General features: G+C 43.5%; 2 protein-coding genes across 18 annotated transcripts in view; one reads left to right on the forward strand and one right to left on the reverse strand.

The window, feature by feature from the left end:
• Wdr62 (WD repeat domain 62) overlaps positions 1-7956 on the forward strand; it is a 106706-nt gene extending 98750 nt beyond the window's left edge. For 14 of the 17 annotated variants that reach the window (XM_028183501.2, XM_028183509.2, XM_028183500.2 and 11 more), the window contains 5 exons: positions 1033-1152; positions 2140-2250; positions 2963-3079; positions 4809-4991; positions 5484-7956. In XM_028183501.2, the coding sequence (XP_028039302.2) occupies positions 1033-1152; positions 2140-2250; positions 2963-3079; positions 4809-4991; positions 5484-5635 (683 nt within the window). In that variant the 3' untranslated portion in view covers positions 5636-7956. The remainder of the gene's footprint in view (positions 1-1032; positions 1153-2139; positions 2251-2962; positions 3080-4808; positions 4992-5483) is intronic. The other 3 variants (XM_028183503.2, XM_089737302.1, XM_089737307.1) reach the window with 1 other exon arrangement.
• Positions 7957-10769: 2813 nt separating this feature from the next.
• On the reverse strand, positions 10770-13686 carry LOC114249798 (uncharacterized). The gene is made up of 4 exons (XM_089737443.1): positions 13568-13686; positions 13237-13326; positions 12079-12189; positions 10770-11018 (listed from the first exon to the last, which is right to left on the reverse strand). The coding sequence occupies exons 1-4, from the start codon at positions 13599-13601 to the stop codon at positions 10888-10890; spliced, it is 366 nt and encodes a 121-aa protein (XP_089593569.1). The 5' UTR covers positions 13602-13686; the 3' UTR covers positions 10770-10887.
• Positions 13687-17491: the final 3805 nt, after the last annotated feature.

Genomic DNA, 17491 nt, shown 5'->3' on the forward strand with positions numbered 1-17491 from the left:
TCTAATTACGCTAAAATAGGCACGGTAGTTAAGAATTAAGATGAAATAAAAACACCATGCCGCTTCGAATAGTACGAGAATTCCTGTAGTGACACAACCAGTATTATTAATACTTAATTTCAACTAGTCACATTCGGCACAATTTTCTGGCAAATCTTGGATCTGATCAATGGCCACCAAACTCCACAGGATCACTCGCTAGCCCAGTCTGAAGATTTATCCTAAAAGTTCCGTTTGCCGTTTCGCTTCGAGTAGAACCGATTACTCTGCCTTCATGTTATCTCTGTAACGCTTTTATAATCGACACGACAAGTCTACAATTATCGAGAACTTTCCCGGTAGTACTAGTCGTTTTGATAAGTGTTTCCGTTATTTGATAATAGATGGCGTTACGTTTCTCGAGCGTTCTCGATATTACTAGTTATTATGATGACAGATGGCGTTACTCTTATCGATGTAACAATATGTAGGTTCCTAAGTTTTCCGCGTTTTCAGTATATCTTTATATTATAAGTATACTTTTTAGGATAGCCTTATGTGGCCTATAATTATTACTTTTGAACAAATCAAGTCAATGCTTGTCAATTGCTCATGTGAATATTAAATTACACTGCTGAACAATAGATGAAGAAGATTTTTTGTTATGATATGTTTTTCCAAAATTTAAACTTTAAATGACTCTCCTATGTAGTTGCAAAAATTCAAAAATGTCGCTTAAACTTAATAGTCTTTTACCTTTCGATATCATTTCCACTTTTTACACTAGCGCTATTTCGGTGAGTCTTCCAACAACAATTTGCTGTTTCAAAAGACGAACACTTTTACAAATTGTCTCTTATACAAGATGGTATCTACGACTGCGCAATGTAAAGCGTAATTCATTTTCGACCGTATGACCTTGAACTTAAGGTTCTTTCGTCGACACCGACAGCAAATTCAGCTGAGTCCCCCTACTGCCACCATAAAAACCCTGACGCACCATAGTTAAAACAGCACAAAATTAAACACGTACTAACTTGCATGCGGGAACAGTGAGTCTCGCCACGGGAGGGCAAGAGGAGTCCAGTTCTGAAGCGGACGAGAGGAGGGGAGACGAGAAACCCTCGGCGCCGAGGCCCAGGTCCGGCTCCGTGGATGCCCAGAGGAGGATCGGTCAGTACCACACAGAGTGCGAATGTAACTTGCGAATGGTTTTTCAAGGACCGTTGTTCCGTGAGCGCGCAATGTAAAGCGTACAGAACGCGACTTGCACAAAGTACATTAAATATTCAGCGTCACTAAAACGATACTTCGAATGCCCTGCCTTTGAAATGTTTCGGTCAGTAAAGGAATTGTTTTCACGGAGCTGGAGGTGGCGATAATTTGCGTAAATTGCGTAACCACTGGTGGTAGGGCGTTTATTGGTCCCGCCCGGGTGAGTAACGCGGTCCTGCCTATTTCTGCCACGATGCAGTCACAGCCGTTGTACCCTAAGGCCTAAACCGCACTACGATTAAACCGCAGCGTCGAAAACGAATACAAGCGGCCGCACTTGCGGTTCTTTCCCGCGACTGATTTTAAAACCGTTACAAAATTATCACGGAAAAAAACCGCAACAAAATTTGTAATCAATATAACTAGTTGGGCGTACACGCACTGTGCGTAACCGCGGGCGGGTTTTTGAAATGTCAAATACATTTGCGCAATTTTGTATCTATGAAACTGGCTACTGACATCCGATAGTAACTGAACATCCATCTGTGAAATTTATCATTCCATCTTTGAAATCCATCTGTGAAAATCGCAGTCGAATTCCCGATTAATAATTGTAGTGTGTGCGTCTTAAACGGTTTCGCGGTTATAGCGGTTAACCGTTCCCGGGAAAAGCCGTAGTGCGGCATAGGCCTAAAGCCGATGTTCAGAACTCATGTCCCAAGGTATTTGGGCTCCGGGTCGGTAGTCAGTATTTTTTTAATTGCCCTTGAAGGCAGACGGGCATACGAACCACCTGATGGTAAGTGGGCGATGGTTACCGTCGCCCATGGACTTCAGCAACGCCAGGGGCGGAGTCAAGCCGCTGCCTACCGTTGAATGCGATAGACCATAGACAGTTCGTTGTGTCGTTGTGTCCGCTTGGTTACTGAGTGGTGTCGCGCACAGGGCGCAGCGGCAGCGAGCGCGACCTGTCGGCGAAGGCGCGCGAGGTGACGGCCCGGCTGGCCGCCGCCCCCCGCCCCCGCCACAAGCACGACCCCCCCGCCGACACCAGCCGTGAGTACCGCGCGCCCCCAGGAGACATCGCTTTGTCTTAGTAGGGCTGACGAATCTATCGATAAGTGCAGTTGCTCATAGGCATCAACAACCACACCCTGCTGAGTGAGTACGGAGAAATGGCTGATGCAAAGCAATTAACATCTCGAAATCTAATCAAGTTTCATCTGAAGTTGAGGTAACGTTTGACGATGCCTCCAATAAAGAATGGGTTGGTGTTGTGGTGCAGTGTGGTCCCCACGCGGGCTGGACCTGGAGACTGGATCGGTCATGTGTGTCAAACTGACTTGATGGTACAGTATGATGGTGGTGGTGGTGGTAGTGGTGCGCCCCTACCTCCTGCATCGAGCAAACTTTTTTTATTGCATAGATGGGTAGACGAGCTCACAAACCGCCTAGTGTTTAAGTGGTTACCGGAGCCCATTGACATCTATAACGTAAACATCGGAACCTACCTTGAGATATAAGTTCTAAGGTCTCAGTATAGTTACAACGGCTGCCCCACTCTTCAAACCGAAACGCATTACTGCTTCGCAGCAGAAATAGGCAGGGTGGTGGTACCTACCCGCGCGGACTCGCAAGACGTTCTACCACCAGTAATTACGCAATACGTCCGTTTGTAAGTACAAGGACCCCTAGTTTAGAGCCGAGTATCCGCGTGGTACTTTATGACTATCGTAAATAATGAGCTCAGTGGTTGTGTCGGCGGCAGCGTCGTCGTCCCAGCTGTGCGCGGCGCTGACGGAGCAGCTGACCCGCACGGCCGGCAAGGTGGCGCAGCTGTACGCCAGCCTGCGCCGCGCGCCCGCCGCCGCCGCCGACCTCAGCGGTACGTCGCACACACGCGCCGCACACACGCGCCGCACACACGCGCAGCACACACGCGCCGCACACACGCGCCGCACACACGCGCAGCACACGCGCCGCACACACGCGCCGCACACACGCGCCGCACACACGCGCCGCACACACGCGCAGCCCACACGCGCCGCACACACGCGCCGCACACACGCGCAGCACACGCGCCGCACACACGCGCCGCACACACGCGCCGCACACACGCGCCGCACACACGCGCAGCCCACACGCGCCGCACACACGCGCCGCACACACGCGCCGCACACACGCGCCGCACACACGCGCACACACACACTTTCGCACGCACGCGCCGCACACTCGCGTCGCACACACACACTTTCGCACGCACGCGCCGCACACTCGCGTCGCACACACACACTTTCGCACGCACGCGCCGCACACTCGCGTCGCACACACACGCTTTCGCACGCACGCGCCGCACACTCGCGTCGCACACACACACTTTCGCACGCACGCGCCGCACACTCGCGTCGCACACACACGCTTTCGCACGCACGCGCCGCACACTCGCGTCGCACACACACACTTTCGCACGCACGCGCCGCACACTCGCGTCGCACACACACTTTCGCACGCACGCGCCGCACACTCGCGTCGCACACACACACTTTCGCACGCACGCGCCGCACACTCGCGTCGCACACACACGCTTTCGCACGCACGCGCCGCACACTCGCGTCGCACACACACACTTTCGCACGCACGCGCCGCACACTCGCGTCGCACACACACGCTTTCGCACGCACGCGCCGCACACTCGCGTCGCACACACACACTTTCGCACGCACGCGCCGCACACTCGCGTCGCACACACACTTTCGCACGCACGCGCCGCACACTCGCGTCGCACACACACACTTTCGCACGCACGCGCCGCACACTCGCGTCGCACACACACTTTCGCACGCACGCGCCGCACACTCGCGTCGCACACACACGCGCCGCGCATTCCATTTCGGCTTTCCTTATATCGAATGTCTTTTTGGCGGGCTTTTGAACTTGGTGGACAGAGTGGTGGTACCTACCCGTGCAGATTCACAAGAGGTCCTACCACCAGAAAAAAATTAAAAGTTTATAACAAACTAAAATCCATTGTGGTCACCGACCCAAATGACTGGGAGTACGTCTCTAATTTACAAGATCTTTATAATAGAATCTGTACAGCTATTAATCAAGTCAATGCGGCTCTGATTCTCTCAAGTCGACCGCCCGCAGAGGTACCCCCGGTCCCCACGGCTGGGTACCACCGACCTGTACCAAACTGTAACGGCCATAAAATTGGAAATTTCAGATAATCTTTGCCTGAGCCTTTCATATACACAATGCAATAAAAATGCTAATTGCGTATATACTTGTGCTATACTCCAATAAACATTATCTATACTAATATATATAAATCTACAGTGATTTTTACGGATGTTCCGTTATAACTACTGAACTGTGCATCCGATTGACTTGAAACTTGGTATTATATGAGTGTTGGTCTCCCTAATCATAATGACAATAAATAATAATGTTAATTGTAAATGCCCAGCGAAGCGGACGAGTACGGCTACGGTTACTTATAATTTCTAAAATAGCCTTTCGTAGTCTGTTATATTGATACGAAATAAAATTGAAAAGATACGAGTTCTAATTATTACGAAATTAAAAGTATTTATATTGTATTTGAATTGTAGGTTTGGAAGCCGCGATACTGGAGACGCAGAAGGTCCTCCGCAGCGCCGTGTCGGGGGGCGGGCCGGGGGACGCGGGGGGGCTGGGGGATGCGGGACCCCACAGCCTGACCCCCGCCGAGGGAGACGCGGGGCTACTCGATGTGGACTCCACAAGAGAGAAACTTGAAAATTTAGTTGCTAAAGGTATAGTATTTTAACACATTATTCGTTGGATTATTAGTGTAGCATATTCTAGAATCGGATTATGCGGGGGAATGGTTCTTTGTATCAGAGGACGGAATCATCTCGAGTAACACTTCGGAGCACTCCTCGTGAAACATCAGTACAAAAGTAAAGAGGACCTGCTTGCACCCGTAGACACTCCAAGGGTCCGAGGTTATCTCGCTCACCTCGAGACTGGAGTCCTCTTAGTTTTAATTTAAAATTATCGAAAGCTTAAATTGGTAATAATATACTTTTGTATATACGGGGTGTCCCAGAAAGAATGGATAAGCCTATTTCGAGCCCCGATAGCTCTACTATGAGGTGTTTCAGGATTCTCCATACTTTCTGAGACACCCTGTATATGCTGACCACGGCCGAATGCTGGCAATCATCCACGAGCCATGTCCCCCCATATGGACACCCTCCTCCACTCATAATGCGACTTACACTCACGGTTATCATTTATTCCAGAGGTCAACGCAACGAATCCAGCCATGTCGCTGATCGAGCAGTACTCTGACCTCCTCCTCAACATGATGCAGAACAAAATGGTGAACCAGTTCTCGTCCAGTCCGCAGAGTCTGCCGCCCAGCGCGTCCCGGGGGGCCGGCCGGGAAAGTTAGTACGGGGGGACGCTCCCACGGGTAGGGGGGCGCTCCTATGGGTGGGGGGGCCGCTCCTATGGGTGGGGGGCCGCACCCACGGACACCCTTGTAGAGAAACTGCGGTCCCCCACGTCCCCTCGTCACTCCCGAACACATCTGTACATTAGCGTTACGTTTTTAGTATTAGTATTAATTTGTGTATAATTTTGTAATGTAATTTTAACGATGCAAGACATTGAAATTCGCGCTTGACCGAAGGAAGCCTTTATTAACTGTAAAAAAAAAGAAAAACACGTGGGATGTTTTTACATCAGAAAATTCAATTAATAATCCGATAATGACGTGTACCGCACAAAATCGCGCTTTTTACTGCGTATTGCGTCACTTGGGGCCAACGAACGCTGCCTATAGACCGTGCGCTGATATAAGGTCGGACACACTTAGATGGGTGGACGAGCTCACAGCCCATCTGGTGTTAAGAGGTTACTTGAGCCCATAGACATCTACAACGTAAATGCGCCACCCACCTTGAGATCTAAGTTTTAAGGTCTCAGTATAGTTACAGCGGCTGCCCCGCCCTTCAAACCGAAACGCATTACTGCTTCACGGCAGAAATAGGCAGGGTGGTGGTACCTACCCACGCGTACTCTCTAGAGGTCCTACCACCACACGACGTGCACTCGAAAGAAAAATAACGTTCTGATTAATAGATATTAAGTATATTGAGTTTTAAAAGGTTAATTTAAATAAATTCACAAGTCGATCGAATTGTTTTTATAAATAAGTTGTCATTTAATATCGTTATCTACAGAGCATTGCATCTAAATCAAACTATAACCTATAACGTGATGAGGGCGTTAGGTATCGGTCCCTGTCGTACCGGCGTGGGGGCGAAGCACCCGCCGCTATAGGTCTTGATATACAAAGAGAACGTAGGCGGTTGTATATCGGAGACTATGAAACTGTTGTATGAACCAGTGGCGTGCAAACTTTTACAACTAGGACCCCTTTAGAAATGAGGAAATCCTAGACACCCCTCTTGAAGGGAGTTGTGTATTATGAGCTGCTGAATAGAGCGGGAAAAAAAATGGCGACCATTAACATTCTTCCCCCCAACCCCCCGTCCCCCGTGTTCGTCAACGCATAGACACGTGTAAAAGAGATCTTAGCGAACAGATATGAGTATTTAATTTCTCAGATCGTGTGATATTAGTAATCGACAAAGACATTTTAAATTGAATTTGTAATTATTATAATTTTTTTAACTAAAAACAACCAACATTTGACTTAGCATTCCGTAAAGCGCTGAAACCCTATTTACATTCCTAAATAATTGGAAATCAATTATATTGTAGCTTATGCATCTAAGCTGGCACGTGCCTCTGTTTATTTCGATGGCGCCCAGAGGCGACAAGACGTCTCATGCGTGAGGCGTTTCCTCTAAAATCTGTCAATCACTCGAACTCCTCATCGACATCAAGATGCGGAAGTTTCTGTTAACCCAACAACTACTTTCGACTAATGCGAAACTTCATATCGGCAAACTTTCTGTAACCAAAGACAGGCGCGACTGCCCTACGTCATACATTACCCGTCCGCCGCCAACGTTCACGCCGCGAGCGCTACCAACGCGTCAATGTACTTTAAAATAAATGTCAATGTTAATATATTGCTACGCGCTAGGGTTCGGGTTAAATAAAAATTCTACTGAATCACAAGTTAAAACTATATTCAACACTTAGAACACTTAAAACACTTAACAAACACTTTAAAACTCTCATTTCGCTTGTTCCGATTCGCTTCAGGTGATCCGTTCGCTGTTTCGCTTCGAGTAGTTCCGATTACTAACTGACTGCGTGCTATCCCTGCAACGCTTTTATAGCCGATACCACATCCCTAGAATTATTGAGAATATTCCACACATCTCTAGTATTGTGTTTCCGCTATCTGACAATAGATGGCGTTTTACTTCTCGAGCGTTCTAGGTGCTACTAGATTCTTCGGTATTCGTTCGACTATTCGGCGGCAGATGGCGCTACTCTTACCGGCGTAACAATATTAAGATGTAGTTAACTTCCAGCGTGCGTACCAGCATCCCTATCTTAATCTACGATCCTCTTTAATTAACCGTTTACCTAAACTACATATAAATCGCTGTGGTGTTTCTTGATAATGACGTTTATAAAGTGGCTTATGTGTAAATTATGTGTAGACACAATTTTTTAATTTTCAACTCAATTATTTTAATGTTCAAAAATATATTTGCCATTTATGTAAAAGACTAATGTTTATTGTGTAATTAAATATTGTTTTTTTTTAATTACAATTTATTATGAGTATTGTTTTGTTTTTTTTTTCTTTTTTCGTTTTCCAAATTCCTTGTCTGTGGTTCCTTCAATGGCGCGCGTTATGGATATTGGTCTCTGTTTTTTCAATGGCAATTTTGAATTATTTAAGTAGATTTCAGTTCGCAGCGTATAAAATAAAACTTCCACTGTTCCAGAATCTTGGCTTTCGTTTTGGAATAGTAGGAAGTGCATGGGCGATGGTAACCACTCACCATCAGGTGAGCCGTATGGCTCGTCTGCCTACAAGGGCAATAAAAAAAAAACTTCAAAATCCTAACGAGTAACATTTTTTTCTAAGCAAATACGTATTTAGCTCATGTTCTCAGACGACTTCGAAGATGAAGGATTAAATAACTTGTTGCTTACAATTGTCGCCAGGAGCAAGTGATAAACCAATATTTATTTATTTTCCTACCTAAGCTGGTAGGTAGCCTTGAGAGGTTATGTCAGCGTAACCTAACAAGTAGGTGAGCTCACGGGGCTCAAACCTGACGACGTTGCCAACACGAACCCTAGCAAGAGCAGTGCTTCGCAGAATCTACCGCCGGATCGGAAACGCGATCCACTGAGAAGATCCGGCGAGAAACTCAGTGGGCTGTGTCTGTGGGCTAATTTACGTGTTCGACGAGATAATATTATTTGCAAGTTTACATTGCACTATCACATGACTATACAGGGTGTTACAAAACTACCCGTAAAGCCGAATTGAGGTTAAATGTGGCTTATAATAGCGAGTCCATTCACAAGATTTAAGAACCGTAGTAACGCTGTATCAAAACAATAAAAAAATATAACTATTTGTACTGATGTGCAATCCTACATGTACCTACATTTCTACCTAATTCGCGGAAAGATTTCAAATTGATAACATATTTTTTTTCCAACTTTTGTAATTTTTAGGCCAGTACCCAAGTATAATGACAACCTTGTACGTAGCAATGATTTATTAATGAAAAATAGAAAAACTATTAAAGTAGACAATTATTAGGTAAAATAGGCACGTATGCCTTTCTCTTAAATTATCTGGTTCCCTGACATGCCAGCTTACTAGGGTTGTCAATAATTTTAAGCTTTGATAATTAATTATATTTATTACGGGGTATTTTGTAACACGTTGTATATCTTATATAATAAGGGTTAAAACACGTTTTTATTCTTGCATTTACTCGCACGATTGACGGCCATTTTGATTAGTTTGAACAGTGTAGCAGCCGATAGTTAAATATAGCGGGAAATATTTTAATATTGCTCATTTACGTGTGTGTACTTTGACGAAACGGATTTTTTGTATAAAATTAAACTAAACGAATATGAAACATGTGTTTTATTTCATAAAAAATAAGTGAAATCTATCGTATTTTACAGAAACTTGTACGCAAGTAAAAATAAAATTACAAAAAAATATATTTTCGTTATTTCAATTGGGTACGTTAGAATATTGATGTTTTAACCTTTGGTAGAGCGTCTTGTGAGCCATCATGAGCAGTTGCCATCCCCCTGCCGTGAAGCAGTAATGCGTTTCGGTTTGAAGGGCGGGGCAGCCGTTGTACTGTAAAAACTGAGACTCAAAAGTCATGTCTCGGCGTATGAGGCGCCATTTACTTTGTTCATGTCTACGGGCTCCACTTAACACCAGGTGGGCTCTGATGTCGTCCACCCAACTAAACCATAAAAGAATGTATAATTAAAGCGACTATCTGTTTGGGTGTTTGTTTTCTTAAACCATTAACCGATTGTGACAAACCTTTCTAGATTTAGAAATAAAAATAACTAAATAAATAAAACAAAAAACACTAGATATATATAAAAAATATACTTTATTTACAAAAAAAATATTAAATTAATACGAATTATTTATCTCTGACGTTACGTGTTTGATAGCGAATCCTGTGCCTAATTTATAACTATGAAACTATGGAGGGTAGAGGATTTTTTTCCTACATATTCTGATAGCCTTGAGAAGCTATTCCAGCTTCGCCTTAGCGTGTGGCTGAGCTCTCGGGGTTCAAACCGGGAATGTCGCTAAGACTGGCCCTAGCAAGAGCAGTGCTTCGCTTCGCTTCGAGAAGATTCGGCGAGAAACTCAGTAGGCTATGTCTGTGGGTTAATTTACTAGTCGAGCCCTTCGTCGTTAGCGACGGGTTCGACGAGGACGGTGACCGGCAGTTGTGGTACCTAAAAGCACCGTTAATGGAATGGAAGGATCCGTACCGACGTGTTGGGTCGAGGTAAGGAGCACTATCTTGTATAGGGGCCATATTGAAAAAGTGTCGACCTGTAAACAGCAAGTTGTTGTTGGAAAACTCACCGAAATAGCTCTAGTGTAGGAAGTGGAAATGATACGAATATAGCAGTTTTAAGCAGAGTGAAGTGTGCCGGGTTGAATAATTTAGTATTTTTCGTAACATGTATAACTATTTAATAATCTAAACTATTTATTTTTGTTACTATTCACGTAGGAAGTGTATCTTTCCAGTCTTAATTTAATATCCTACTCCAATAGTTTATGGCGCTGTTTTTTAAATCTTCCCACTTGCTACTGTGGCGCCACCTTAATTGGCTCCTTTTCAGTGGACACTTTTTAATACATCAAGATGGTGCTCCTTCTATCTATCCTCCATATATAAAACGCTAAATTATTGTCTATGAGCTCGATACTGGCAACAATGGCGACGGAAGAGGTCGATGGCCATGCTTCAAAAAAAAGAATACGAAAGCTGTTACGACTGCTCTGGGGTAGACCGGTATTATAAAAGAGTGGACAAATAATTGGTAAATTTATAAAAAGAGTAAAACAAGCAGCAACGCCGCCCGCGACACTTACTTGTTTTACTCTTTTTATAAATTTACCAATTATTGCAGTCCACTCTTTTATAATACCGGTCTACCCCAGAGCAGTCGTAACAAAAACATTTCGTTTTATCAACGGGGTTCGTCGTCACAATCGCTTGAAACACTAAATCTATACGAAGCCTTCTTAATGAGTCCGGTCTTGATCAGAAAGTCTAAGATCGGTCGACGTATTCTCTCTCGGTGAGATGTAGACCTGATTCCTGTAAAGTAAAACTGTAATCAGTAATGAGGAGGACATCCATAGAACCCAAGTTGCTGACACAGCCCGTAGGATTATACAAGCTGAAGCGGCAGTGCGTGTACCAAAGTTGCTGACATACTTTTGTTGTAATTAAGCTGAGACTTAGAACTTATATCTCGATGTGGGTGGCGCATGTGCGTTGTAGATGTCTATGGGCTCCAGTAACCACATAACCCCAGGTGGGCTGTGGGCTCGATGACCCGTCTAAGCAATAATTTAAAAAAAACAGCCCGTAGGATTAGCTGAAGTGGCAGTGGGCAGGTCACATAGCGTGAAGATCGGACTGCGGATGGGGCAGAAAGATCCTCGAGATACCACGTACTGGCAAGCGCGCTACCAACCAGATGGACCGAAGGCCTAGTGAAAATCGCTGGGTCACACTGGATCCAGGTGACAATAGAACGGCCGCACTGGACTGGGGAGGCTTATTCAGGTTCAGCAGTGTACAGTGGACAGGCTAAAATGATGATGATGAAAACTATAATATTAATGAGTTCGTAGGTACGCCTTCACGGTGTTTCCCGAGCGCTCTGACATGTCCTTCTTCAAACGAGGCTTGTGGAGAGTACTTAAGGCAGCGGCTTGGCTCAGCCCGTGGCATTGCTGACGTCTATGGGCGACGGTAACCAATTACCACAAGGTGGGCCGTAAAAAGATAGTTCCTTTTTTTTTAGTGCCCTTGTTTAGGCAGACGAGCATACGGCCCACCTGATGGTGAGTGGTTACCGTCGCCCATGGACTTCAGCAATCCCAGAGGCAGAGCCAAGCCGCTGCCTACCACTTTCCTATCTAAGTTGATAGCCTTAAGAGGCTATATCAGCGTAACCCTAGCGTGTAGGTGAGCTCTCGGGGCTCAGACCAGGAGTCGCTAACACTAGTCCTAACAAGAGCAGCGCTTCGCTTAATCCACCACCGGATCGGAAACGCGACCCACTGAGCAGATCCGGTGAGAAACTCAATGAGATTGAACAGTGCCATTAACACTAAGCATTGGAAATGGTACAAAATGCGGAACTCACTGGAGACGGCTCGTAGCGGCTTCGTGATCAGCTGGGGGCCGAATTCGTATATAACTTGGAGATCAGCGTGGTTTCCGAAACGAAAACCGAATCCGAACCGATGGTCGCTGACTGTGAACAATCCTACTATTACTAGTGGTCCTAGTACTACGGGTGGTCGAAATTTTTTTTTACTGCTTACATGGGAGGACGAGCTCACAGCCCATCTGGTGTTAAGTGGTTACTGGAGTCCATAGACATCTACAACGTAAATGCGCCACCCACCTTGAGATATAAGTTCTAAGGTCTCAAGTATAGTTTTTTTTTTTTTTTTTTTATTGCCCTTGTAGGCAGACGAGCATACGGCCCACCTGATGGTGAGTGGTTACCGTCACCCATGGACTTCAGCAATGCCAGGGGCAGAGCCAAGCCGCTGCCTATCGCTTAATACTCTCCACAAGCCTCTTTTAAAGAAGGACATGTCATAGCGCTCGGGAAACACCGTGGAGGGGAGCTCATTCCATAGCCGGATGGTACGTGGCAGAAAAGACCTCTGGAAACGCACTGTCGATGACCGCAGTGGCTCCAGGTAGTATGGATGAACTCTACTCTGGTGGCGGGCGGTGCGATGGTAAAAACGAGATGCCGGTATCATCTCGAACAATTCCTCAGAGCACTCCCCATGGAACATTCGGTACAAAATACAGAGGGAACCGAAGTCCCTCCGCAGACCCAAAGGTTACAACGGCTGCCCCACCCTGCAAACCGAAACGCATTACTGCTTCACGGCAGAAATAGGCAGGGTGGTGGTACTTACCCGCACGGACTCACAAGAGGTTCTACCACCAGTAATTACGCAAATTATAATCCTATCAAATCCTTGGAAGCTTAAGGGACTATTATTCCACATGAACGGGTAATAGAATGCACGGGCCTTGACTTGAGAGGACTTGTTAATACTAGCTCTAGCAAGAGCAGTACTTCGCTGGATCTACCACCGGTGTGCTTAATACGAGTTTTTTAACGTTCTCTACAATAAAACAAAATTTGAGCCGAAATCGGGTGTTGCCACCAAAGCAATCAGGCTTAATTACCTGGAATGCTTGGCCACTGAAAGTTTTTATGTTATAATGTTTAAGGAGTTTAAGCCATGCTAATGAATTTAGTTGCAGAACTTACCCTTACGAATGGGAGGGAAGAAACCGTATATGGCGGCGAAAGCGGTCGGTACGTCTTCAGGTATGACCGGCACGCAATACACGCTCGCACCTGATCGAAAAAGAAGACGAAATTTTACCAAAAAAGAGAACCGACGTCTTGTGAGTCCGCGTGGGTAGGTACCACCACCCTGCCTGTTTCTGCCGTGAATCAGTTGATGATTGATGGGTGGCGGCATTTACGTTGTAGATGTCCGTGGGCTCTGGTAAACAATTAACATCAGGCGGGCCGTGGGCTCGTCCAACCATTTAAGTAATAAAAAAAAAACATGTATGTACTTGTTATTACTTACCGCATAAGATTAATACGAAAATTTTCCACAGCATTGCACTTTTGTATTCAGGAATTATTTTCAGAGAGACTGTAAAAACAATTGGTTCGTAGTTAAACGTATCGGTGATGATGAAATTAATTGGTGATTTGTAAAATGGTGGTTATTTACTGAGACTTCGGGGGTTTTTTTTATTACCCTTTTTAGGCATACGGCCCACTTGATGGTGAGTGGTTTTTTACATTTCACATAGTTCATTACAAAATATACACAAAAACTTTAAAAAACTAGCTTGACCCGATTCACCTTGGCTTTGGGGCGAATCAGGGTTACGTAGGTATCGGGACAATAGAGTTTTTCGACAGGGCTGGCACTATTTAGTTGTTAGGTAGGTAGGTAACTTTAGGTAATTAACTTTTTAATATGTTTAATAAGTTATAAAACTTTGATGACTAAATTAAACTATTTAGTGGCAAAATAAGTACTCATTAGGCAATTTGAGGTATTCATTTGTATGTTAAGTTTGAATCCTCTATTATCGCCGTCTGTTGAAGCTTCAACTACTATGCTCAATAAAAAAAAATGGCGATAAGAACTAAATTACGCACCAAGCAGCCGGTCTCAAAAACGAAAATCAGCCAAATTGTTCATGAATTTTCACAGAAAGTTGTCGAGAGTACAAAACATCAAAGAGTTTCAAAGTGGGTTAACCAACTTATCTTTTTTCTTGAACCAACAACAATGAACACATAACAAATTATTTAAATATTATTGCACACTTTTAAATAGGTACTATGTTCAACCCAAGAGGTAACTATTGACTGAGGTTATTTATCAAGAAAACAATAGGCGAATATATCGATAGTCAGTTTTATTGTTTTTAATTTTTCCCACAGGTGTACTATGTGTTGAAACAAAAATTCTCACAATTCTGTAAAGGTTTGTATAGGGCTTGTATAGTATCAAACTACCGATCAACTGGCCGTTTTTTACAAGTTAGAGTTTAGGCATCTATGACTTATTTAACAGAATTACAGAAGTTTTACGTTTTAATCTAGCGCGATTTTTATTTTCATACTCTATACTAATATATAAATCTACAGTGGTTTTTACGGATGTTCCGTTATAACTACTGAACCGTGCATCCGATTGACTTGAAACTTGGTATCCATGTAGAAAATAGTACATGTACTTAATGTATAGCCCCCCCCACTCACAAAAAAAAATTGTAACTGTTTTTTAATTTTTAAATAAACTACTACTAATTGAATAACAACTGTCCGATGAACTAATCTTTATTTAATACTTCACTAATAAATTTTATTGCCTTTTGTTTATTTCACTTTTACACTAAACTCTATTACTCTTACCTTCATGTTTTAAGAAAAGTTACAGTAAATACAAATAAACTAATAATGTTGTTGCAGTAAAAAATATATTTATTTAAATAAACATAATACAAAAGGCTTTAATAATGAAAATTATTGTAATAAAAAAATGTAAATGACGAACAAAACATACTTTTCTTTGCATATTATGTATATACTAGAGGTCCCGCAGTAGTCGAAATTCGACTATAATTAATTGAAATTGTCAGTTTGTACACTATTATGATTGTATTTTATACTTCTGTAATCACAAATTTCGCCAAAACTACATTATAAAAAATATTAATAAAGACCAACAATATTTAATCTATTCTCAATTTGACAACAGACGTCAGGAACAAAAGTTTGACAATAAATAGTATGCATGCGTGTGTGCGTCAAATACATGGTATGTAGTGTGTGTAGTGTTTTCTTTATTAATTTAATGTATCTTTGAAGCATTCTTTTAAAAAAATATTAGCATTGTGCACTTCTTCTCTATATTCTCTATAAGTGTGGAAAATTTCATACTCCTTCGTTCGCGCAATTTTCGTAAAAAGGGATACAAAGTTTTTGCTTCACGTATTAATATATAGATAATATGTCGTAGGTTAGGTTGTAGTGGTGCGTACACCACATTACTAGCACTTGCAATTTCGTATTTTGTATGCCCTGCCTACATTTACCAAAACGACATGGTGATTGTGAATTCAATGCACATTTCCCTTCTTTGAAATTGTAAATGTTAGTTGAATGCACATTACCCAAACGAGGAGGCAAATGTGCAAATTTACCGGAAAAGGTGTACATTTCCCGCAATATCTACTTTTACCGTAACATATACAAGTTTCAAACAACAACTCTAAGCATTCCCGATACTGAGGACCGAATGGTAAACAGTCGGCGTCGCCCAAAGCACGTCATATCGGATCCTCCCAATCCATTGACGGTGCTTTTAGGTACCTCAAGCACCGGTCATCGTGCTCGCCGAACTCGTCGCTTGCGACAGAGGGCTCGACGAGTAAATTAACCCTCAGACACAGCCCACTGAGTTTCTCGCCGGATCTTCTCAGTGGGTCGGATTTTCGATACGGTGGTAGATTCAGCGAAGCACTGTTCTTACTAGAGCTAGTGTTAGCAGCGTCATCAGGTTTGACCCCTGTTAGCTCACCTAATCGCTCGGTTAAGCTGGCATAGCCTCTCAAGGCTACCAGCTAAGGTAGGAAAAAAATGCTGCTTGAATTGAACCCGACCCATTAAATTAACTATTAGACGCCTGCTACTCTGGCACTAGGAGTAGGTAATCTTAGGGATACTGGTATATTTGTAACTGTATTCGTCGAATTCGCCCAAGACTTCCACGGGAGTAGATGCCTTCGCGAAGCCACTGACCTTGAGCTGTTAAGTCTCCTTTGGAGGCGCTCGGGCAGCTGTTAGCAAATCCCACTCTTCTCTGAGCCCACGCTCACCCACTTGCCCTGGAGAAACTTGGAAGGCATACGGATCATCAGTAATGAGGCCTTAAAAAAAAATTTCATATGTCAGTCTTTATTGAGCTAGTGAGATATTTTACTCACTCGGTCGAAGATCCTTCCTTTGTCAATATTTCTGAATAAATTAACTAATAATCATAGTTATAATATTAGTAAGAAATATGCTCTCGGTAAAAAATGGCATACAAATTTGAGTTAACTTCTACGCTATCGAGAACGTTAAAAAACTCGCACTAAGCACACAGATTCTCAAACTCGTCCGGAAGCATGTCAGTGCCGGTGCGTTAGTCCCTGATCCGACTCACGCAGACCAAACTTTTAAGAAGCCGCGTAAAACGAGTAATTAATTTCGACTCTGAAATCTGATACACAGCACTAAATAGTGTAGTAGTCAGCGGCTTGGCTTTGCCCCTGGCATTGCTGCTGTCTATGAGCGACGGTTACTCGCTCACCATCAGGTGGGCCGTATATTCGTCTGCCTACAAGGGCAATAAAAAACAAGAAAAAAATACTAAATTAGAAAAATCAGGGAGCACAGCAGCAAGGTAGGGATGATCGATATTAGAAAAACATCGATGTTAACATCGATTTAAAAGTATCGATGTACGATAAATATCGATAGCGAAACATCGATGTTTTTGGTAGGAAATAAAACTGTCTATTTTATTTATTATACGTGTTTATTAATTAAAACTACGTTTTACGGATTAGAAGCGGGCGTTGCTCACGATTATAGAGGCATTGGAATAAAACTGTGGCTAACATAGCAGTGACTGTTTTTTTTTTCAAGATAAAAGGTCTGCGGAAATTCACGCTCACTCAATGTGCTATTCATCGAGTTGACGTCAAAACTCCCAAAAATCAATAAAAAGAGGTAGACCAGGTTTTTATTGAAAAAAAAAAAATGGAACTACGACAGACTAGGCTGTATAGGCTACGCTCTTTGCCTGCTTATTGGCGAATTTAAAACAACAACAACAATATCGTTGCCGGCTTCCGGATTTTCATTTCATTTTATTATTATTACGAGGATAAAATAATAATAAAATGTACGTAAGGGCTTATTTCTAGAAACATTAACCACA

This window comes from Bombyx mandarina, chromosome 23 (assembly GCF_030267445.1).
Source record: "Bombyx mandarina strain Sakado chromosome 23, ASM3026744v2".
Taxonomy (NCBI): Eukaryota; Metazoa; Arthropoda; class Insecta; order Lepidoptera; family Bombycidae; genus Bombyx; species Bombyx mandarina.

Coding starts and splice junctions, on each gene's coding strand:
- LOC114249798 (XM_089737443.1), bottom strand. CDS start 13,601: ATGCTGTGGAAAATTTTCGTATTAATCTTATGCG. Junction 13,327..13,567: donor TTTCGTATTAATCTTATGCG/GTAAGTAATAAC, acceptor TTTTTCGATCAG/GTGCGAGCGTGTATTGCGTG. Junction 12,190..13,236: donor CTTCCCTCCCATTCGTAAGG/GTAAGTTCTGCA, acceptor GATTGTTCACAG/TCAGCGACCATCGGTTCGGA.